Below are 24,960 nucleotides of genomic sequence, written 5' to 3'. Positions count from 1 at the left end.
CAGCACTTTTCTGAAAGCCTATGTCCTCCTCTACAAATGTCTAGAACATTTTGTATGGCTAAAATCAACAGATAAAAAGTTGTAGACTTATTTCCAATTTTTTTGCCATTTGGCCCACTGTGCATCGGGATAAAATCGAGGCGTCGATAGGAAACCTGGAAGGAAGGGAAGAGGTTTCTGATCGGATACCTGAGATGAACCTTGAAGTCGAGTGCGAGGCACTGCTGCCATCGGCACAGTCTTGGATTGATGGAACCCTAGTATTGCCATCTGGAAGATCATGTTACGCGGATGAATCAAAGCTAGAGGACAGAGTGGGCCTGGGGGTTTACATTGAGAACCCAGGGACTGAGATCTGTTGTAGACTGCCTGATCATAATACGGTCCTGGAGGCGGAGATCCGGCGATCACGGAATGCGTGAGGTGGTGTGGTGCTAACGCGACGATGTCGAGTGTGAACATCTTTACTGACAGTAACTTTGTCATAAGGTCAATAACAACCAGTACGGTGAGGTCACGAACAGTCTTGCAGTGTAAGAAGGAGATTAACGCCTTCTCTGAGGATGGGAAAATCCGCATCGTTTGGGTGCCGGGCCATAACGGAGTAAGGGGAAATGAATGGGCAGACGATTTGGCGTTGAATGCCAGAGGACTACCGTCAATAAACTTGGTTAACCCGAAGCCTTTCGGGTCGACGCAGTCCGAGTTAAGGGAGTGGGCGACGAATGCGCATTTAACATTGTGGAACAGCGAAACGATCGGTAGAACGGCAAAAATCCTATGGGAGGATCCAGATCGTGAGAAGACGAGGCTATTACTGAAAGGAAGCAAGAAGGAGGTCAGTATAGCTATTGGTATCATAACGGGGCACATAGCACTACGAGCTCACTTATATAAAATCAGTGCGGCAAGTGATAGCATGTGTAGGGCATGCGGGGAAGATGATGAGACGTTGTAGCATTTTCTTTCTCATTGCCCGGCTTTCGCGTCTAACAGGTACCGGTACTTGGGTGGAGACATAATATCAGACATGAATCAACTCAGGGGAGTGGTATTGAAAACAATTAAGGATTTTGTAAGTAGCACGGAATTCCTAACTTAAAATTTTCTTTTTGAAGGTTACTTTATAGTTTTTAGAGCACACAACAAGCTGATTACTGGTTTAGGTATGTGTCCATAATGACATGGGGCGGATTAATATCTGCACCCTCTTTTCAACCTAACCTAACCTAACGAGTTAGTAGAAAGCCGTTATACTTTATTTTTAATACCCGGATAGCATTCCTGAAATGTTTTGACATATTTTCCACATGAATGGTCGACAATGTTCGTTCATTGTCCAGTTTTTCTAAAATGCGCAAAGAAAATCGTGTGGAACTGTTATTTTGAGAAATTTAGCAAGAAATTATAAAAAATTTAGATGAAGGTGAATTGGTGCCCAGTATTGGAAAAAATCATTCGCCACCGCGTTTTATTGGCATATTTATGTTGCCGGGCTCACTAAATACAACAAATGAAGGTGACAGTCCCCGAAGAACATCTATGCCTGTATGCCTACCAATGATATCACTGTATCTATGGGGTATGGTTTTGAACATGTGGGTTTAAAGAAGCATGAAAATACATATAATTATAAGCTTTGGACAAGAATTTTGCTTTATTATAATCAAATTGTTCGTCATAATGTTTTCGAGCAAGCGGCCGTCGCCTCTGGATATAACAAAGTTCAGCCGAGAGATCAACTTTCAAAGACTTTTCAGCAATAAGCAATTAGTCTATTCATTGTTAGTAAAACTGAGCATAGATCCAACAACAGCAGCTTAAAGTACAAACTACGGAAAAAGGCAGATTCAACAAGTAAAGGCGTGCTAAGTTCGGACGGTCTTTTGCAGGTATCTCTTTGTAGGCAAACAAAGGATAAAAGAAAAGAATTTCTATGCTATTGGAGCTATATCCAGCTATGGTCCGATTCGGACCATAATAAAATTGAATGTTGGAGACCATAGTAGAAGTCAGCTATAAATAAAATCGTTTGATCGGTTTATATGGGTGCTGTATCAGGCTATAGACCGATTCACATCATATATCGCATATGTTGAAATTCATGGGAGAAGCCGTTGTACAAAATTTCAGCCAATTTGGATAATAATTGCGCTGTCTAGAGGCTCAAGAATTCAAGATCCCAGATCTGTTTATACGGCAGCTATATCAGAATATGGCCCGATTTCGATCGTTTATGGCACAATTGTTAGAAGTTATAACAGAATACGTTATGCAAAATTTCAGGCAGATCGGATAAGAATTTCGCACTCAGTGGCTTACGACGTTCACGACGTCTGGGGAAAAAAAATAAAGAAAAAATTTGTGTTGAATTTATTCTAAACAAAAAATTTCATAAAGGTTTTTTATAATAACCAAATTTCATATTTATAATATTCTACAACATTCTAATATTCTATAATATTCTAAAGACAACATTTTCCTAAGGTCAGGGACGCCTTAAAATTATTTTTGTTAAGGACAAAATTGTAATGAAATTCTTAGTAAAAACAAAATTTTAATGAAATTTTTTCTAGAAAAATTTTAATGATATTTTTCTGACAAAATGTCAGCGTAATATTCTCTTGTGACAAAACGAATGGACGAACCCTCTTCGAAATTATTTTTTTAAAGAGAAATTTTCCTTTAAATCTAAATTTAAAATTAAAAGACTACATTTTAATGAATTTTTTTAAGGACTAACTTTCAGCGAAAACCTCGCTAAAGACAACCTAACCTCGAGATTATTTTTTAAGACCAAAATGTGAATTTTGCATAAACATTTTTGAAGTTGTTTAATTATGCTTATCTGTCCCAAACAATATTTTCCTAAAATGTTTTCCTTAGTCAAATTTCAATAAATATTTTTAAAGACAAAACCCATTAACCCATTACGCCTGACCCTCGATTCCGTTGTCCGATTTTTATGAAATTTTATCTCTATATATAAAGAGACGCATAATTGACTGATTAGCTGACTGACTGATCAACTCCCAGCCCAAACCGCTAAAGCTAGAGTTATGAAATGTGGCGCGAATGTGGGTCTTGAGTCGTAGGCGCGCGATAAGATGGGGTTTTGTGATATTCGTACGTTTAGGTACTAAAAAGTACGAAAGGGTGACTTTTTACACAGCGCGAACGGATGGGGCTAAAATTATGATTAAACAGCGTCTCGAAAAAATAAGATTTGGTTACAAAAATTTCCCAAAGTAGTATCGGAAATGGAAAAAATGGTACATTTAGTACCAGAATTGGTGCTTTGTGGTACCTTGTTTGTTAATTGAGCTAAAGCTTTGAATTTTGAAATTTAGGTACACTATGGCAACCTAAATTGTGATTCCAATAGACTTTTTAGACATTTAGGAACAAAAAAGTACCAAAAGGGTACGAAATAGGTGACCTTTGCATAGGGCGAACGGGTAGTGCTAGAACTTTGAAATTTGGCTTAAATGATTGTTGCTGCGAAATAATGGAGTTGATAGAAAAAATATGAAAAATAGTAATGAAAATGAACTAAACGTACGTTTAGTACCGTATTTGGTATCATTTCATACTTTCTTTAAGGATTTAACCAGAACTCTGAAATTAAACATGTAGATTCTACTCAGAAATATTTATTGGCTGATTAAGTGATTTTTTAACATTTTAGTACCGAAAAGTGCGAAATAGCTTATTTACTTTTACAGTGAGCGGAGAAAGGTAAAATTAAAAAATTTGCTAAAAATGATCGATGTTTTAACAAATATACGAGAAGTTGTTCCAAATATAAAGTGTTGAAATCGCTCCAGGAGTGGAATAAATAGGTACTAAAGTGGTGTAAATGGTACTATTTAGTATTTTCTCTATAGATTAAGCTACAGATCTCAAATTTGCGATACAGACACATCTTGGCAGTATGTACCGGACGACTAGAGGATTTTGTTGATAATCACACATTTTGGTACTAAAACGTACAATATGGTACCTTATTTATGGATTGAACTACAGTTGTAACATTTGGAACACAGTTACATCTAGGCACTATGTACCGAGCGACTAGAAGATTTTTCTGATATTCGTTCATTGTGGTACTAAATGTACTAAGTGGATCTTTATTTACAGACTGAGCTACATCTGTGAAATCAAAATGTTCTTTCTCTACGGATAAGGCTAGAGCTATTAAAATTGCGATAGAGTTACACCTTGATATTGGATGTACCATCGGGGGCAGTGAAGCGACCGAGCATATGCTGGCATATTCATAACTTAGAGAGTTTATATTGACGTAGACATTTTTTCAAATATTTTGAGGTAACAAAAACCTTTTTATTTCTAAGCCCCTACGACAAAAAATCATTTTCTTAATATTTTATGACCATTTAGCGACCAAACTGGAATTAATAGAATAGAAGCTGCTGTCAAAAAAAAATTGGATTATTCCCATAAATTTATTTAAAAAAAAAAAAAAAAAAAAAAAACTATCAAATGGCACAAGACATTAAAACGGATTCCAGAAATCTCACTCCTAAGAATTTTGAGAAATGTTTTCGCTTCATTTTGGGATATAAAAAATAGCCGACTTTGTTAATGGTTTCAGTCGTCTACTTTACCCCAATCCCAATTTCATTACGATACCTCTTTCCAAACTCGAGCTCGTATTGTTCTGAGGCAGCTCTATTCGTGGGAATTTTTCGTCGTTAATGCGAACCTAGGCACACGGAGCAGCAGTAAGATCCGATCCCGTTGTCTTCGTTCGAAGCTATTAATACCACTTCCAAAAGATATTTGCACTGTGTTGGCAATCAGTGCAAAATTCAGCTCTGACTTTATGACCAAATGTCACCCCCAAAGTGTCAGTTCCGGTACCCAATGGCTACCACAATTTTCAAAAAAAATTTGACAGTAACAAAAATATTGGCAAATTTCGATTTTGGAAAAATGTGGAGTGGGCCCCAAAATAAAATCCTGGTTTTGTCCTCGATGGCAGCTATATCAAAACATGGACCAATATGGCCCATTTGCAATCCCAACCAACCTACACGAATAAAAAGTATTTGTGCAAATTTTCAAGCGGATAGCTTGGCTCCTTCGAAAGTTAGCGTGCTTTCGACAGACAGACGTACGAACGGACATTTCGGTCAACAAATGGCGATGTTATATTGTAAAACTAATCCAAATCGTACGTGCATATATATGAGTGCAATATCCAAATGTAAACCCATTTCTGTCAATTTCCATAGGCTTCATCTCTAGGGCAAAAAAATATGTCTGTTCCAAATTTTAAGGTCATCCGAAAAAAAATTACAAACTGTTCTTTGTGCACAAATTAACATGGACTGACGGACGGACAAACAGGCGGACAAAGCTAAATCGAATCAAAAAGTGATTCTAAGTCGATTCATATACTTACAAATGGCCTTATCTCTCTTCCTTCTGGGTATTACAAACAAATGCACTAAGCTATAACACCCCGTAACAGTAGTGGTGTAGGTAGGGTATAACAAACCAAAAAAAAATCTTTTATGTTCAGAAAACTAAAACAAACATCTCACCACACTATAGTAGGCCACTGAAGTTGTTCGGAATGACAACTCTATATTTCTGAATCCTGACCATTAGTAATCCGATGTCTGTTTCCTCTATTGCAGAGCAATCGCTCATTAGATGCTTGACTATTGCTAACTACTTCTCGTCCCCGCAAATCCTTCAGAAAAGCCATCGCCCCAGCCCAAGGGGAGCCCAGGATGCGACTGATGGAGGCATCTCTGGATAGTACGTATGATTTGTATACCCACCACCATAGGATGGGGGTATACTTATCTAGTCATTCCGTTTGTAACACCTCGAAATATTCGTCTAAGACCACATAAAGTATATGACTTTTTGATCGTCTCGACGTTCTGAGTCGATCTAGCCATGTCCGTCCGCTCGTCTGTCGAAATCACGATAGATGATTTGACTTAATATCGATGCAGGTCATTGGGGATTGCAAATGGGCCATATCGGTTCAGATTTAGATATAGCTCCCATATAAACCGATCTCCCGATTTGACTTCTTGAGCCCCTGGAAGCCGTTATTTTTGTCCGATTTGGCTGATGCATGTGGTGTTTTGTTATGACTTCCAACAACTGTGCCAAGTAGGGTCCAAATCGGTCTATAACCTGACATAGCTGCCATATAAACCGATCTCCCGATTCGACTTCTTGAGGCCTTACAAGCCGCAATTTTTGCCCGATTTGGCTGAAATTTTTAATGCTGTGTTCTAATACGACTTCCAACAACTGTGGTCCAGTCAGTCGATAACCTCATATAGCTCCTAGTTAGACCGGTGTCTCGATCATCTTTTTACTTTTACTTATTCTTTTTCGTTTTAAGTGCTGAATGGATTGGAATCCAAATAAGAACTGTGTAAAGAATAAAATAAAATAAAAACATATCAATTTCTTTTTTAAGCCTTGATGTAAAACCATTCCAATTTCAATTCTATTGGAGCCGTCTGATTGTTGACAAATATTTTCATAAAGTACAATGTATTATGATCACAACAATGAATGTTTGTCTTATGGTCCGTGAATTCATCAGAAGAGAATAAGTTCTCAGAGAATCATGTATGGATTCGAACTTCACGATATTAGAAATCCCTTGTTTCTCAATTTCTCAATTTCTCAGCGGGGTTTTCCCCTGCTAATGCTGGAGACACTTGTGAGGTTATTTGCCATGTAAAAACTTCTCGCCAAAGAGGTGTCGCACTGCGGCTCACCATTCGGACTCGACTGTGCTAGGGAGGCCCTTAAAAGTTTGCCCCTGTACCTTAATGGAATGTTCATGGGCAAATTTGCAAATCTGCTCTATGAACTACATATCAACCGCCAGCAGTTTTATTAAATTTTTTCTCAGAATATGCCAATCATGGTTTTTTTTCGTTACATCCTGCTGACCTCATAATTGTTCAAATACACATGTAACATACATGCATGCCACTCGTAGTAAATGTGTTAATTAAATTTTTATTTTGTATAACAAGTTGGTTGGAAAATATAAAAAAAAACGAAAATGAAAATGAAAACGGCAAACTTTTTTCAACTACCACAAAAATCTGTATTTGATGTATGAAAAGTTTTGGTTGGAAAATTTTCAACTTTAAGGACTTTTATCTTATTAAACTCATTTAAAATTAAACAAGACTAGTTTCAAAATTTTCTTGTATGTGTGTTTGTAAGCGGCGTTTAGTTGATTTTTTGGTTTCTCCACATAAACCTGTTAATGGATTTATGTGATCGCCTACATACTCGCAGACGGAAAGGGTAGTTCATTTGGTGGGTAGGGTAGTTCATACAAATTAATCATCGATGCAAACTCATAGCGAAACAGTTCGGCTGGACAATGAATACCCACGACCTCAGGTATATATAAGCAACATTTCGTTAAAATCTGGCTGAAAAACGCACAATTCTGAATCTATAGCAGCTATATCGAAATATGGTCCGAAGTGGGCCAACCTCGCCTCAATTCACAGTTCAAAATTTCATTAAAATCTGATAGTAAATGAGTCTTAGATGAAGTCAAGACATAAATCGAAAGATCGATATGTATAGCAGCTAATGGGTGATGTTTTAGCTATTATCTTCTTGGCAACACTGGTTTAAATAGCTCACACACGTTTCGTGTTTTGTTAAGTTTGGTCTATAATTTAACGTGAATCATGCTGTAAGCAAACAACGCTTGCAAATTATTGAATTTTATTATAAAAAATGCGTGCTCTGTTCAGAGAGTTCATCGCGCGCTTCTTCCATTGAGCGACGTAGCTCATTTTTGGCTCAATGCGTACGTAAATAAGCAGAATTGCCAATTTTGGAGTGACGATCAGCCAGAATCATTGCAAAAGCTACCAATGCACTCAGAAAAACGGCACAGTTTGGTGCGGTTTATGGGCTGGTGGCATCATTGGACCGTACTTCTTCAAAGATGATGCGAATCGTTACGTAACTGTGAATGGTGAGCGCTATCGTGAGATGATGCAAGAGCTTGACTCGCATGTCATATGGTTTCAACAAGACGGTACCACATGCCACACAGCACGCGTAACAATGGACTAATTGAGAGGCGAGTTCGATGAACATTTTATTTCACGTTCGGGACCGGTCAATTAAAGGATGGGACCAAAATTGTGCCTTCTAAAGCCTTAAAATACCATATGGGATGAAAGATATGTATGGGGGCTATATATAAATCTGATCCGATTCTGATGAAATTTTAAACACATACTAGGACGTCAAAAAAGAACTTCGTGCCTAATTTGATAAAGATCGGACCAAAATTGTGCATTGTGTTCTACAGCCTTAAAAGGTCAAATCATGATGAAAGTTATATATGGGAGCTATATATAAATCTGATCAGATTCTGATGAAATTTTGCACACATATTGGGACGCCAAATTTGGAAAAGATCGGACCAAAATTGTGGCTTCAACAGCTTTAAAAGGGCACATCGGATGAAAGATATATATGGGAGCTATATATAAATCTGGACTGATTTAAAACCGTTCGTCCTTGGAGCAGAAAGGAGACTTGTGCAAAGTTTTGTGAAAATCGGACAACAAATGGAACCTGTACCTGAATTATAAGAACACATAGACAGACAGACAAACGGACATAGCGAATCAAGAAGTGATTCTAAGCCGATCCGTATACTTATCGATGGGTCTAGCTCTTCTCCTTCTTAGCGTTGCAAACAAATGCACAAATCTATAATACCCTATACCACAGTGGTGGTGTATCAATATCATTCATTCACACAATATCTTCATTTTCAAAGACTGTAGCATGATTTCAACAGACAGACGGACTATCCGTCTCCGCAAAACTTATGAAAAAGTTGACTCCTCCAGCCTTTTGTGTTCTTAATTTTTAACTCATAACACCCTTTAGCTCTTGATGGGATTGTGTTTGAATTCAAGGCATTCTCCAATTTTCCATAGATATGTAACTGGTAGATGTAGACCACAGTATTATGGATTCCTTTCCTTTCGTTGCAAATTCTTTGCTGCCTTGGGTTTTTCTTCGGTTGTTTGCTGACTAATTTGTGGTAACTCTTCATTGGTGGCTTCTAACCAATAAATGTAAGTGGATGATGGTGCCGTGTTGCTGGGGTTTACCCACACCGTTGAAGCGATTTTCGGTGTTTCAACTGCTTTAAGAGTTAGCAATTAAATTTTTGTTACGCGAGACAAATGGCAACAAGATTAAAGGACCAAGAATTTTTAAATTATGTCCACGATTAATACAATAATGAAAATTTTAATTACCCGCATTTATCATGCCACTAAAGGATTTAATGAAAACTTTTCTTCTTTTCTTCTTACAGCGCTGAAGGTTAAACTTATGGTGAGGAGACCTCACTCGCAGCTTGTCGAACAGGGCATTATACCACGTAAGTGTATTAACTTTTTATATAGCTTTAATGAGTTTCAAACTAAAGATGTTTCACTGTGATATATGAAATAAGGGGTTTTAAGCAAATTCTCAATTCTTTTTTTTTTTTGGTTTGGGAGTTGCACTGTGGTTTGTGGTTACAAAATCCGTAGTTATAAGAGGAGATTATTTGGACACATAATGAATTGTTATTCATATTTCATCAAAGTTAAGTTGGTTTAAAAGTGTTAAGATATTAGCAAAACATGCTTAAAATCTAAAAATTATACTTTTGAGTTTTCACAAGTAAAAATGTGCCAAGTTCGGGCCGTAGAAGACAGATTGGCAGATCAGTTTATATGGGAGCTTCTTAGGTTATGAACCGATTTGGATCGAACAAGGGTTGGTTATTGAAAGTCATAAAAAAATACTCTCTGCGCAATTTCAGCCAAATCGGATAACAATTGCGGCTTCTAGGCGCTCAATATGCCAAATCAGGCGATCGATTTTTATAGGAACTACTATATCCAAATCTGAACTAAATGGTCCACTTGCAATCCCCAACGACCTACATCAATAAGAACTATCTCGACAGATGAACATTGCTCAGAATGTCAAGACGGTCATGCATATACATACAGATCAATATATCGAGGTGTTACAAACAGAATGACCAGATTTGTATACCCCCAGCCTATGGTGATGGGTATAAAAAGATGACGTAGAGATGAACAACCTAAATTTGTTAGTTTTTATACCCACCACCATAATGTGGGGCTATTGTTGTCAAACTGTAACCCCTCAAGGTAAACAAAATATTTGTGTATCATATCAGCCATAAATCACCATTATGATGATACTGGTAGCGTTGGCAAACGCAATGATGGTGCTAAAAAAAACTGCAACAACATCTACAATGGTTCGGTAAGTGAAGACGTCAGTGCAACGAAATCCACGCTGTACTAAAATCAAATGGCTAAAGATCTTAAAATAAAAGGTGATTTGGTAAGAGCTGTAGGAAGGTTTTTTCTAAAAAAAAAAAAACATTCAGAAATACGCATGAAATCTTTATTTGAATTAAATGTCCACTGAACTCGCCTCTCAATAAGTTCATTGTTACGCGTGCTATGTTGCATGTGGTACCGTCTTGTTGAAACCACATGTCATGCTAGTCAAGCTCTTGCTTTTTGGACAAAAAAGTTGGATATCATCTCACGGTAGCGTTCACCATTCACAGTTTCGTTACCATTCGCATCATCTTTAAAGAAGTACGGCCCAATGATGCCACCAGCGCATAAACCGCACCAAACTGTGACTTTTTCTGGATGCATTGGTAGCTCTTGCAATGCTTCTGGCTGATCTTTACTCCAAAATCGACAACTCTGCTTATTTTCGTACCCATTGGGCCAAAAATGAGTTTCGTCCATTGAATGGAAGAAGCGCGCGATGAACTTTCTTAACAGAGCACGCATTTTGATCATAAAAATCAATAATTTGCAAGCGTTGTTCGTTTGTAAGATGATTCGTGTTTAAATTATAGACCAAACTTAAGGTGTTTGACAGTAAAACAAAACACGAAACGTATGAGAGCTGTTTAAACCAATGTTGCCAAAAAGATAATAGCTAGAAAATCACCTTTTATTATGTGAAAAAATGCAACATACATATATTGAACAAGTAAGGAAAGACAAGATTCTTCGTAAAATATATGGACCAGTTTGCGATAATGGAGAATATAGGCGACGTATGAACCACGATCTGTATGAGCTGTATGACGACGATAGCATAGTTAGACGCATCAAAATACAACGGCTTCGTTGGCTAGGTCATGTTGTCAGAATGGATGAAGAAGCTCCGACAAAAAAGTCTTCTATAGGCAAACACTGGCAAGCTGGGAAGACCAAAAACCCGATGGAAAGATCAAGTGGAGGGAGACACCTCGAAACTTGGTGTCAGAGTTTTTAGAATGAGCGCAGAAGATCGAGACGCTTGGGACGCTATTCTACGTTCGGCTAGTGGAACAAATATTCTGTCATAACCAATTAATGAAAGAAAGTGAGTAAAGAAAAGGCAAAAGTCGGGCGGAGCCTATAAAATAACCTACATCACTGCGTCCAACTGTTATTTTTTAAATAAATACTATCTCTGGTCAGATGTTAATCTAGCCGATTTTGATGAAATCTGCACTCTTATTGAGACTTCAATGAGAACACCTTGTGCAAATTTTTGTGAATATTGGACTAAAGTTGTTTCTATAAAAGGCCATATCGGTTGAAAAATATGTACATTTGATCCGATTTTAATAAAAATGTGCACACTTATTATGATTTCCAATAATACACCTCATGCAAAATTGTGGCTGTTACTGCCATAAAAGGGCACACCGGACTAAAGATATATTGTATATAGATATTCGTATATATAGGAGCTATATCTAAATCTGATTTTTCATAATAAATAGTGTTCATCCTTGGACCCAAAAACTGGCATATGCTAAATTTGATGGTAATCGGACTACTCTATTTTAATTGCAAGAATACATGGATACACTGAAAAAAATTTTTTCCTAATGTTAAAGATTCAAGCCAAAGATTGGCAAACTTAATTTAAAGCTCATCAATTTTCCAACTTTTAAAGAAGCATTCCCTTTGGTGAAAAACATTTTCCTTCATATTAAGGGGGTCTTACTTTAAATGGTAGTTTAATAAATCCTTAACTTTGCGTCTTGTCAAAATATCGTTGATAGTTAGGAAATTGACCTTCGGACAAGACAACAGTGTACTGTAGTGAAAGGCGTAAAATAGCCTTACAAACCGGAACGTCTTGAAATATTGAATGTTTATTCCCTCCACCATAGGATGAGCGGATACTTATTTCGTCATTCCGTTTGTAACACCTCGAAATATTCGTCCAAGATCCCATAAAGTATATATGTTATTGATCGTCATGACATTGTAAGTCGATCTAGCCATGTCCGTGCCTCTGTCCGTCCGTCCGCCTGTCGAAAGCACGCTAACTTTAGAAGGAGTAAAGCTAGATCAGTTGGGATTGTAAATGGGCCATATCCTTCCATGCTTGGATATAGCTGCTATCTTGGGTCTTGGGCGATTCTTATCCGATTTGGCTGAAATTTAGCATGAAGTGTTTTTTGTTACTTCCATCAACTGTGCCAAGTATGGTCTAAATCAGTGCATAACCTGATATAGCTGCCATATAAACTGAGCTTGGGTCTTGACTTCATGAGCTTCTATAGGGCGCAATTTTTATCCGATATGGCTGAAATTTTGCACATATCGTTTTGGTATGACTTCCAACAACTGTGCCAAGTATGGTCTAAATCTAATCTAAATCAATCCATATCCGGATTGAGCTGCCATATAAACCGTTCTTCAAATTGGACTTTCTGAGCTTTTTGAGGGTGCAATTATTACTCGATTTGCCTGAAATTTTGGAGGTGATATTTTTCCATGACTTGTACGGCATGACAAGTACGGTCCATATCAGTCAATAACTTAATATAGCTCATAGTTATTTGAAAAAGTAATTCAAAGAATTTGACAAATGCGATCCATGGTGGAGGGTATATAAGATGTTAAGTTTAAAAAGAAGTAAACTAAGAAACAATCACCTATCAAACATTGCAGTCTAAGGTCATGTCCTTTAATAAATAGGGAATTTAATTTAAAGATAGCATCATTTTTTTAAGTTTTGGTTCTGTGATACAGGGTATTATAATTTAGTGCATTTGTTTGTAACATCCAGAAGGCAGACAGATAGACCCATTGATAAATATCAAGTAAGTATTCAGGATCACTTTTCGGAAAAAATCATTTAGATGTAGCTCCCAGATATATATGTTCTTCCGATTGGCAGTATTAATGCAATAAAATGGACATTTGTTAACCGATACTCTTGAAATTTGGAGGAAAGGATTTTCCTATGACTCTCGATATTATTGGTGAATTTCATAGAAATCGGTTCAGATTGAGATATAGCTCATATATATATATATATATATATATATATATATATATATATATAAATATCACCCGATTTTCACTCCTAGAGCCACTGCAAGCGCATTTATTGACAAATCTTCCCAGAACTTTGTACAACGACTTCCACTATATCTATAAAGTTTGCTCAAAATCTGTTCAGATTTAGATATAGCTCCCATATATATGTTTGTACGATTTTGAGAAATATTGAAATATGGTCCTCATTTTTTACCGTTTCTCTTGTCAAAATGGCTCTATTTCGGCAGTACGAGACCTGACTGCTATCTCCATGTACTCCATGTAGGGGTCTCTATAACCAGGCGCAAGCGAGATGGGTATATACTGCACGAAATGGTATATCATGAAGGCCAATCCCCCACCTCCATTCCTTAAGCTAACCTCACGAAGCACACTGTATCCATGACTGCTGTGCAAGCTGTAGGTGTTGTTCAGCTTTTTCTCCTGGATCGCTCCAACCAATATATTTTTCAGACTCATAAAATCCAATATCTCGTTGATCTTGCCTCGGAGACCGTTGCAATTCAATCGAAAAAATAATACACTTCCCGGCACTGGCCTGACAATATTGGGGCTGCTGGGGATGCTGCTGTTGCGTATATTGCCACACGGGAGAGGTCGGAGGTTCACATAGTACGACGACGACGGCAAGGGCTGACGCCTCAGTGTACGTGTTCATCCTTATTTCGTCATAGGAGAGGCATATGTCTTCTCCGCACGCTTCTGGTCCGTGCCGGGATTGAAAAGTACCCCGGATCTGTTTGAGTTGCCAGAACCGCCTCTATCATCGGTAGGTGTCGTTGAGGTGTAACCGGTGCATGAAGTGGGTGCATTTCCGATCGTTTTTCCGGCCTTTCGTCACTACGGGAGTATAGTCAAACTGAATATGTTGCAAGGTGCTGTGCGAACATAGACAGCAGTGGGTCACAAGCGTCTATGTTCGCACAGCACGTTGAAACATATTCAGACCGGGGTGCTTTTCAATCCCGGCACGGACCAACAACGTGCGGAGAAGGCCCTCCGGCATATGCCTCTTCCATGACGAAAAAAAGGACGAACACGTATACTGAGGCAGCAGCCCTTGCCGATTATGATTCCATTGGGTCAATCCGGTGCGTACAACCGGCTGCCATGGGATTGGCCTAAATCGGTCTCCCGGTTTTTATACCCACCACCGTAGGATAGGGGATATATTCATTTAGTCATTCCGTTAGCAACACATCGAAATATCAATTTCCGATCCTACAAAGAGTATATATTTCGGATCGTCGTAAAATTCTAAGACGATTTAACGATGTCCGTGTGTCTGTCCGTTTGTTCGTTCGTCTGTTGTAATCACTCTACAGCCTTCAAAAATTGAGATATTGAGGTGAAATTTGGCACAGATACGTCTTTTTCATGCATGCTGGTTCAACGGGCCAAATCGGACCATATTTGGATATAGCTGCAATATAGACCGATTTTCCGATAAAGGGTCTAATGTCCATAAATGCTTTATTTTTCATCCGTTTTCTCTGAAATATGAAACAGTGAGTAGTTTTAGGCCTCCCGACATCTGACCCAAATATGGTCCATATCGGACTATATTTATACACAGCTGCCACATATACCGATCTCCGATAAACGGTCTGCCATATATACCGATATGCCGATAAAGGGTCTGAAGCCCATAAAAGCTTTATTTATTACCCGATTTCGCTGAAATTTGAAACAGAAGGTTATCTTAAGCCTCCTTATATCCGACTTAAATATGGATCAAATCGAACCGGACTATATTAAGGTATAGCTGCCATATAGACCGATCTCCGGATAAAGGGTCTAAAGCCCATAACAGCTTATTTTTTAGCCGATTTCGCTGAAATTTGAGACATTGAGTAGTTTTACGCCTCCTAACATAGGACCCAAATATGGTTCGGATCGGACTATATTTAGATATAGCTGCCATACAGACCGATATCCCGATAAAGGGTCGAAAGCGAATAAAAGCTTTATTTTTTATCCGATTTTGCTGATATTTGAAATAGTAATTAGTTTTAGGCCACCAGCTATCCGACCCAAATATGCTTAAGATCGGACTGTATTTAGATATAGCTGTCATATAGACCGATGTGCCGATTAAGGGTCTGAAGCTCATAAAAACTTTATTTATTACCCGATTTTGTTGAAATTTGAAATACAAAACTCAACTGTGACTTATATTTATAAGCCCACTCTATATCCGTGTCGAATTTGGGTGCATAGGTTATCCAATTTTCACCGGATCGTGCCGAAAGGGGGTTTTCATATATACCCGAAGGGGTGGGTATCCAACGTTCCGCCCTGCCGAACTTAATGCCTTTTTACTTGTACTCCTTGATACTTACCTCTTCCACAGAGCGCAATTCTAGTCCGATTTGGCTGAAACTTGGAACAGCGACTATGACTTTCAACATACGTGCCAAATACTTCGTGAGCTCCTGTAGGGCGTGATTCTTATCCGATTTGGCTGAAACTTTTCACAATGATTTCTGCCTAACATTCAACTTACGTTTCCAATAAACCGATCTTCCGATTTTACTTCTTGAGCTCCTGTAGGCCGTAAATTTTGCACAATGGCATCTTCTGTAGTCTCCAACATGCAAGCCAAGAATAGCCCGAATCGGTCCACAACCTGATAAGGCTCGTTGTCATTAGAGCTATATTAGGTTATGGACTTATTCGCTATCCCTTGTTTGCCTTAAAGAGAAACCGGGCAAAGAACTTGACAAATGCGATCCATGGTGGAGGGTATATAAGATTCGGGCCGCTTTTACCCGTTTTATTCTTCATAATCAATTTTTTGTTTGATCTAACGGCTATGTTGTCACTGAGCTTAAGCTTGAGTCGGATAGTCCTCATTGATTAGTGAGAAGCTTGTCCCTGTTACTTTATGTCAAAATTGCTTTGCACACCTATGTTATAGAGGACAGTGCAGGTAAAGCCGAACTTTTCAAAGAAATGATTTTTTTTTAGCATAGAAGAGATAACTCATTTTTGAATGTGTTTTCCATGTTCCGAGTTTAATGTCCCGTCTGGGGAAGCAAAGCAGGTCAAACTCATCTAGGAGGTCACTACACAAAATTTGCTTCAAATTGTTGTCTTCACAACCCCATCTTGTAGGTGGCAATTTCAAAACTTTCACATTGATGATGATTTCTAGAAAAAAAAAAAACATTTTGAGGGATATTTGATTTCATAATCTTAACGAATTTAATTAAATTATCGTCGTCACTACATGACAGACACATCCACTACAGCCTTGCGGTGGCAACGTCATCTTAACCCAAAGATAATATCATGGGGAAGAGTGGTTCTTATGCATTCATTGGTTGCCATAGCTGGGTAGCCTTTTATCCTTTTCATTTTTCCTTCCTCACTTCACTGGAGCATTAAGTGAAAAGCAGAAATGCGTAAATGCTTGCAGCTTAGACACACACACACACACACACATAATACATACAAAAGCATGGTCCGCCTTAGATGTCTTCATGCATTATTCAGTATCATCTCCAATTGGATATTGGAAAAATTCTATAACAAGATAAAAAAAAAGAACGAAAAAAAAAAAAAAACATCTCAAGCTTGGCTGGGTTCCTAAACCAAACCATTTTTGTCCTGATGAAAAAAAGACCAAAAACGAAGGATAAACAACGACAATGCCAAGTCCTAACCCCAAACAGAAGCAATGCATCAACATTTTCGTCAGCTATACATATGTATGGGGCATTACCGAAAGTGTAACACAAATTAAAAAGATAGAGTTTTCGAAGAGGACAAAGTTAAGTGAACTGTGTATCGTCGCAAAATTCGAGGAAGATTGATCGATGACAGCCACAAGGCGGTCTGTACGTCCATCTGTGTAACGTACAGGTAGTATATCAAAATACGCCAGGACAAGTCCCCTCTATAGACAACCATATTTTAGGGAACAATCATGCTAGGAAAAGGACTTTAAGAGGTATTGATGAGGCTAGCAAGCAGTCGACTGGAGGGTTCGTGTCCTTTCCTTAGCAAGTGCCACGAATGTACGACATAATTAAAATGTTTGTAGACTCCTCGTTTATTTAGTAGCTCTAATTAATAAATTCTATGGACTGACTCATCAGGAACCAAAACAAAAAAAAAAAAACAAGTAAAAAGGCGTTAAGTTCGGCCGGGCCGAACTTTGGATACCCACCACCTCGGGAATATATGTAAACCACCTTTCATCAAAATTCGGTGGAAATTTCATACCTTATGTCCCATATCAGTTATATCAAAATATGTTCCGATTTGGACCAAATACTAAAAGTGCACTAGCTATATATAAAAATAAACCGATCTGAACCATATACGACACGGATGTCGAAAAGCCTAACATAAGTCACTGTGTCAAATTTCAGTGAAATCGGATTATAAATGCGCCTTTTATGGGGCCAAGACCTTAAATCGCGATATCGGTCTATATGGCAGCTATATTCAAATCTCGACCGATCTGGGCAAAATTGAAGAAGGACTTCGAACTCACTGTCTCAAATTTCAGCGACATCGGACAATAAATGCGTCTTTTATGGCCCCAAAACCTAAAACGTAGATATCGGTCAATATGACAGCTATATCCAAATCTGAACCGATCTGTGCGATATTGCAGAAGTATGTCAAGGGGTTTAACTTAACTCACTGTCCCAAATTTTGGCAACATCGGATAATAAATAAGCATTTTATGGGCCCAAAACCATAAATCAAGAAATCGGTCTATATGGCAGCTATATCGAAATCTGAACCGATCTGGGCCAAATTGAAGAAAGATGTCGAAAGGCATAACACAACTCACTGTCCAAATTTCAGCAAGATCGGATAATAAATGTGGTTTTTACGGGACTTAGACCCTAAATCGGATGATCGGTCTATATGGCAGCTATATCCAAATCTGGACTGATCTGAGCCAAATTGACGGAGGATGTCGAAGGGCCTAACACAACTCACTGTCCCAAATTTCAGCAAAATCGGATAATAAATGTGGCTTTTATGGGCCTAAGACCCTAAATTGGCATATCGGTCTATATGGCAGCTATATCCAAATCTGGACCGATCTGAGCCAAATTGACGGAGGATGTCGAAGGGCCTAACGCAACTCACTGTCCCAAATTTCAGCAAAATCGGATAATAAATGTGGCTTTTATGGGCCTAAGACCCTAAATTGGCATATCGGTCTATATGGCAGCTATATCCAAATCTGGACCGATCTGAGCCAAATTGACGGAGGATGTCGAAGGGCCTAACGCAACTCACTGTCCCAAATTTCAGCGAAATCGGATAATAAATGTGGCTTTTATGGGACTTAGACCCTAAATCGGATGATCGGTCTATATGGCAGCTATATCCAAATCTGGACCGATCTAAGCCAAATTCACGGAGGATGTCGAAGGGCCTAACACAACTCACTGTCCAAATTTCAGCGAAATCGGATAATAAATGTGGTTTTTACGGGACTTAGACCCTAAATCGGATGATCGGTCTATATGGCAGCTATATCCAAATCTGGACTGATCTGAGCCAAATTGACGGAGGATGTCGAAGGGCCTAACACAACTCACTGTCCCAAATTTCAGCAAAATCGGATAATAAATGTGGCTTTTATGGGCCTAAGACCCTAAATTGGCATATCGGTCTATATGGCAGCTATATCCAAATCTGGACCGATCTGAGCCAAATTGACGGAGGATGTCGAAGGGCCTAACGCAACTCACTGTCCCAAATTTCAGCAAAATCGGATAATAAATGTGGCTTTTATGGGCCTAAGACCCTAAATTGGCATATCGGTCTATATGGCAGCTATATCCAAATCTGGACCGATCTGAGCCAAATTGACGGAGGATGTCGAAGGGCCTAACGCAACTCACTGTCCCAAATTTCAGCGAAATCGGATAATAAATGTGGCTTTTATGGGACTTAGACCCTAAATCGGATGATCGGTCTATATGGCAGCTATATCCAAATCTGGACCGATCTAAGCCAAATTCACGGAGGATGTCGAAGGGCCTAACACAACTCACTGTCCCAAATTTCAGCGAAATCGGATAATAAATGTGGCTTTTATGGGCCTAAGACCCTAAATCGGATGATCGGTCTATATGGGGGCTATATCAAGATATAGTCCGATATAGCCCATCTTCGAACTTAACCTGCTTATGGACAAAAAAAGAATCTGTGCAAAGTTTCAGCTCAATATCTTTTTTTTTAAAGGCTGTAGCGTGATTTCAACAGACAGACGGACAGACGGACGGACATGTCTAGATCGTCTTAGATTTTTACGCTGATCAAGAATATATATACTTTATAGGGTCGGAAATGGATATTTCGATGTGTTGCAAACGGAATGACAAAATGAATATACCCCCATCCTTCGGTGGTGGGTATAAAAACAAAGTTTAATTTTTTTTTACTAGGTAAACATATCCATCAATTTGCCCTAAATGGTTCACTAGATGTTCTGAGAAACCCACGCATCTTTACCCACCCTACCGATGGTTCCACCAGCGACTAATTTTACATAGAACCCAATATTTACACTATCTGTCTGAAATTTTAATACATCTCTCCACTATAACCTTTTGGAGAAGAAACACTCATAATTATTCTATTCCAATGGCATTTTGACCAATTCGCAATATTGTACGGACTATAAGCTATCATTAATAGATTCTTGCATAAACTAGCCTTACTTCGGTTAATTTAACTGGGTAAAAAACTGTCCAAAGCATTTATGCATAAAAAACAAACAACAACCAAAATATACCAAAAGAAATACTTTCTCTCGTGATAGGCATATTACTTCTACAATATTTGACTTCAAAACATAGACACATGGAAATGGTCCAAAAGATGGCTTTTCTAAAACAGAATATGTAGGTACAATTGTATATAAATATGCTCTAAGATATTATTAACTATTCAATGGCATTTAAGATTCCATCACTGGCAAAAGAAAACTATCATGAGAGTAATTTTATCACTCAATCAATCTGTTCTCATTGAGAAATAGAATGTGTGTGTCAAAGCAAGAATCAATTACATGTCTTCGAGGAATACGTTTTTTCCTCTGTTTGCTTACTATGAATGGAAGAGTTTCATTGATTATTACTTTGAACACATTTTGAATAGTTAGGGCAAAACCAGGTTATTGATAAAATAAATTTACAACGACTGCATGTCCAAACTGTTGTCTAGCCAACCACTATGGTCCGGTGTGGGCCTTTGTCACAAGTGTCGCCTTCTCTTAGGACCACAATTGGAAAATGTGCTTAGTGCGCCTCTGGATTTACATATGCGGTTTGGAATTGCCCCTTACGCCGATAGTAACTTAGTAAAGACAAGTAATTTACAAAATAGTCCACATTGACCGAAGGCTCTTGGGTAAAGATTATGAAACGATCAAATGAACTCAGTGGAATCTTGCGAGAAAATGACAATTGGCCCCTGAACGGGCTGAAGAAAGAAAAAAGAGCCACGTCACTCACAGAATAGACACTGTTTTACAATTCGTGTAGAGTAAAAAAAAAAATTAAATACATTTTTGTCCCGTTTCGGGTTTCGCAGCGATCCCTGGTCTCTGATCTTGAAGTTGCCATCGTGGCGTGGAATTGCCTCAAGTCTGTTATATTTCGATGGGCTGGTATGGAACCCAATTTCGTCCGGTTCCAAATAAAAACCAATCCGAGAATATTCGTATTCGTACTTGTTGACGAAGAATATAATTTCGTTATAAAACAATTTGTATGGCGGGGAGGTCTTTCCCATTAATCAAATCAGATTGACACTTTATCTTATGATTCACACACTTAAAACTTCGATGTGAGTCGTTCGGTAGATCAGCAGAAAAGAAGGTTATACGACTATCAAGACGTGCAGGAAGATTCCTCCTCGTGCTTCGTATCAAATTTGACATATCGCTCAGCCACACATATGACCAATCTCTTCCAGTTCAATCGATTGTCAGTTAATGCCATTTAATTAACAAGGTACTGTACAAATATAAACAATGATCGAACGCTATAACAATCCCATGCGGAAAAAATATAGTCTTTATAGAAGTTTATGTACAATATAGTGAAAATATAAAAGTGCCAAAGGAGGCGAATAAATTGCAAACAGGAAAAAAATATATGTGAAATAATGATTCCAGTAAGAGTGGATATCTGTACTGCCTATACAATTTCAAAACGTTCTTCCAATACTCGTAGATAAGGAAGGAATTAAAAACAATTAAAAAGGCATTAAGCTCGGCCGGGCCGAACTTTGGATACCCACCACCTCGGGTATATATGATAACCACTTTTCGACACAATCCGGTGAAAATTGGATAACTTAAGAACCCAAATTTGACACGGATAGTAAGTGGGCTAATATATATATAAGTCGGACGCCACCGTAGCGCAGAGGTTAGCATGTCCGCCTTTGACGCTGAACGCCTGGGTTCGAATCCTGGCGAGACCATCAGAAAAAATGTTCAGTGGTGGTTTTCTCCTCCTAATGCTGGCAACATTTGTGAGGTACTATGCCATGTAAAACTTCTCTCCAAAGAGGTGTCGCACTGCGGCACGCCGTTCGAACTCGGCTATAAAAAGGAGGCCCCTTATCATTGAGCTTAAACTTGAATCGGACTGCTCTCATTGATATGTGAGAAGTTTGTCCCTGTTCCTTAGTGGAATGTTCATGTACAAAATTTACAATTTGCAAATATATACAAGTCACTATTGAACATTGTATTTCAAATTTCAACAAAATCGGGTAATAAATAATCGGTACATCGGTCTATATGACAGCTATATCTAAGTACAGTCCGATCTTTACCATATTTGGGCCGGATAGCGGGTGGCCTAAAACTACTCACTACTAAATCTTTTACTACTAAATCTTTTATGGGCTTTAGACCCTTTATCTGGAGATCGCTCTATATGGCAGCTATACCTAAATATAGTCCGATTTGATCCATATTTAGGTCAGAAATCGGGTAGTAAATAAAGCTTTTATGGGCTTCAGACCCGTTATCGGCAGATCGGTCTATATGGCAGCTATATCTAAATTTAGTCCGATCTGAACCACATTTAGGTCTTATGTTAGGAGGCGTAAATCTACTCAATGTTTCAAATTTCAGCGAAATGGGTTAAAAAAATAAAGCTTTTATGGGCTTTAGACCCTTTATCTGGAGATCGGTCTATATGGCAGCTATACCTGAATATAGTCCGATTTTATCCATATTTAGGTCAGATATTAGGAGTTTCAAGATAACCCTCTGTTTTAAATTTCAGCGAAATCGGGTAATAAATAAAGCTTTTATGGGCTTCAGACCCGTTATCGTCAGATCGGTCTATATGGCACCTATATCTAAATATAGTCCGAAATGGATCATATTTGGGTCAGATGTCGGGAGGCCTTAAACTACTCACTGTTTCAAATTTCAGCGAAATCGGAAGAAAAATAAAGCATCGGTCTATATAGCAGCTATATCAAAATATGGCCCGATTTGGCCCGTTCAAAAACTTAACCAGCGTTCATCAAAAAGACATTTCTGTGCCAAATTTCAGCTCAATATCTCAATTTTTGAAGGCTGTAGAGTGATTACAACAGACGGACAGACACGCGGACATCGTTAAATCGTCTTAGAATTTTACGACGATCCGAAATATATATACTTTGTAGGGTCGGAAATTGATATTTCGATGTGTTGCAAACGGAATGACTAAATGAATATGCCCCATATCCTACCATTACATCTGGCAGTTATGAACGGGCCAAATCGAACCTCAATTCAAGCTGTTTAGCCCATATATGTCACGATGGAAAATTATGGCCTTCTTATCGTTTTTCGTTGATTGCTCACTTCAAACAAATCATATCTGTTCGGTCGCCTATGTTCGCATGACATAATATTAACAGCTCATTACTCAAAACGCATCTCTGACATCAGCATATGCAGTGCATTATCTTGGCGTTTAAAATTAATGCTGTAGCTTATATACCGACACGTGCCAAATTTTCCTAATTAATTTTACCTCTTAAACTTTTCTTGAAGCTTGTACTTAAAATTAATTTTGAAATTCTAGGAAACTTATTTTCTTTGGTACCAGAAATACGCAGAAAGATGTTCAAAACGACGCTAACGATTCCATAATTGAAAATTCTCGGGAAGTGTATGTAACACCCCATATAATTGCTACATATATATTTATATGTATATGTATGTGGGGTGTGGGATGTGGGGTGAGGGATGTGGGGTGAGGGATGTGGGATGTACATGCAAATGTATGGTTTTAAACTTTTTCTTCTATTGGGTTGCCCAAAAAGTAATTGCGGATTTTTTAAAAGAAAGTAAATGCATTTTTAATAAAACTTAGAATAAACTTTAATCAAATATACTTTTTTTTACACTTTTTTTCTAAAGCAAGCTAAAAGTAACAGCTAATAACTGACAGAAGAAAGAATGCAATTACAGAGTCACAAGCCGTTGAAAAAATTTGTCAACGCCGACTATATGAAAAATCCGCAATTACTTTTTGGGCAACCCAATACATCCTTTTTATGGTGAGTTATGCAAAATATCGAGTCAATATGATGAAAGTGCGTACAAATTATGCGAACACGCGGTTAAAGTGAGGAAATTATAATAATAACAGACACAACAACCAAGCAAGCAATTCGGAGAAACCGAACTGTTTCCCTTGTTGCTGCCGCCTTGTAAACGATGATGATGATTTGCTGCGGATGGTTGAGAATACCGTCGTCATACTCACTGTCAAAAAAGGAAATGAAACTCATCTACATGGAAATTTGTCTCAAAGACATTGTACAATGAGGGGAAATTTTACAAAAATAGAAAAAAAATTCAAGACAGAATATCAATCGCACTAAAATGGATCTTCGGAACTAACTCAACTCAAGATTTATGACAATTATGCATCGCGTATCTTAAACAAGTTTTAAGGCCAAAGACTTATAGACCCACAAGTCGTATGACCATGCTAAAGAGTAGGGCATCCAGCAAATTGTTCAGAGGTGTGTCAAGCTCCTGTAGGTGAGCAGGCTCATTTCGGTCCAAAGGACCAATCGCCTTGGGAACAAGGTGGCCATTGGTTATTTGAAGGTGCCAATATCTCGCCTTGCCATACCGACCATCATAGGCACTCAGTATTTGTGCAAGAGCCGGTGCCGCCCGGCCTCTTACTGAGACTTTCCACTCGATACCGCCGATTGTCCTCGAGATAACAATGAATGCCCCACAGATCGGAGCTCAAAGGTGCAGCCTGTGTGGTGATCATAGTTATCCCTTGCCGGGTGCCGTTATCATATTTCGATATAGCTGTCATAAGTTCAGAAATGTTGAATTTTTCATCGAATTTTGACGAAAGGTGGTTAATATATACATCCGAGGTGGGGGGTATTCAAAATTCGACCTCCCCGAACTGTATTGCTTTTTACTTGTTTGCTTTCTTTTATGTGGTAAGACTCGCAAAATTTT

At 38.3% G+C, this 24,960-nt stretch overlaps 1 protein-coding gene across 3 annotated transcripts in view; it reads left to right on the top strand.

The window, feature by feature from the left end:
* Window positions 1-24,960, top strand: part of LOC106081689 (mucin-5AC) — a 354,746-nt gene that overhangs the window by 318,081 nt on the left and 11,705 nt on the right. For all 3 annotated transcript variants that reach the window (XM_013243839.2, XM_013243838.2, XM_059365760.1), the window contains one exon: window positions 9,383-9,448. In XM_013243839.2, the coding sequence (XP_013099293.2) occupies window positions 9,383-9,448 (66 nt within the window). The remainder of the gene's footprint in view (window positions 1-9,382; window positions 9,449-24,960) is intronic.

Source organism: Stomoxys calcitrans, chromosome 1 (assembly GCF_963082655.1).
Source record: "Stomoxys calcitrans chromosome 1, idStoCalc2.1, whole genome shotgun sequence".
Taxonomy (NCBI): Eukaryota; Metazoa; Arthropoda; class Insecta; order Diptera; family Muscidae; genus Stomoxys; species Stomoxys calcitrans.
The sequence above is the reverse complement of the archived record's forward strand: the minus strand, read 5'-3'. Positions and strand labels throughout refer to the sequence as shown.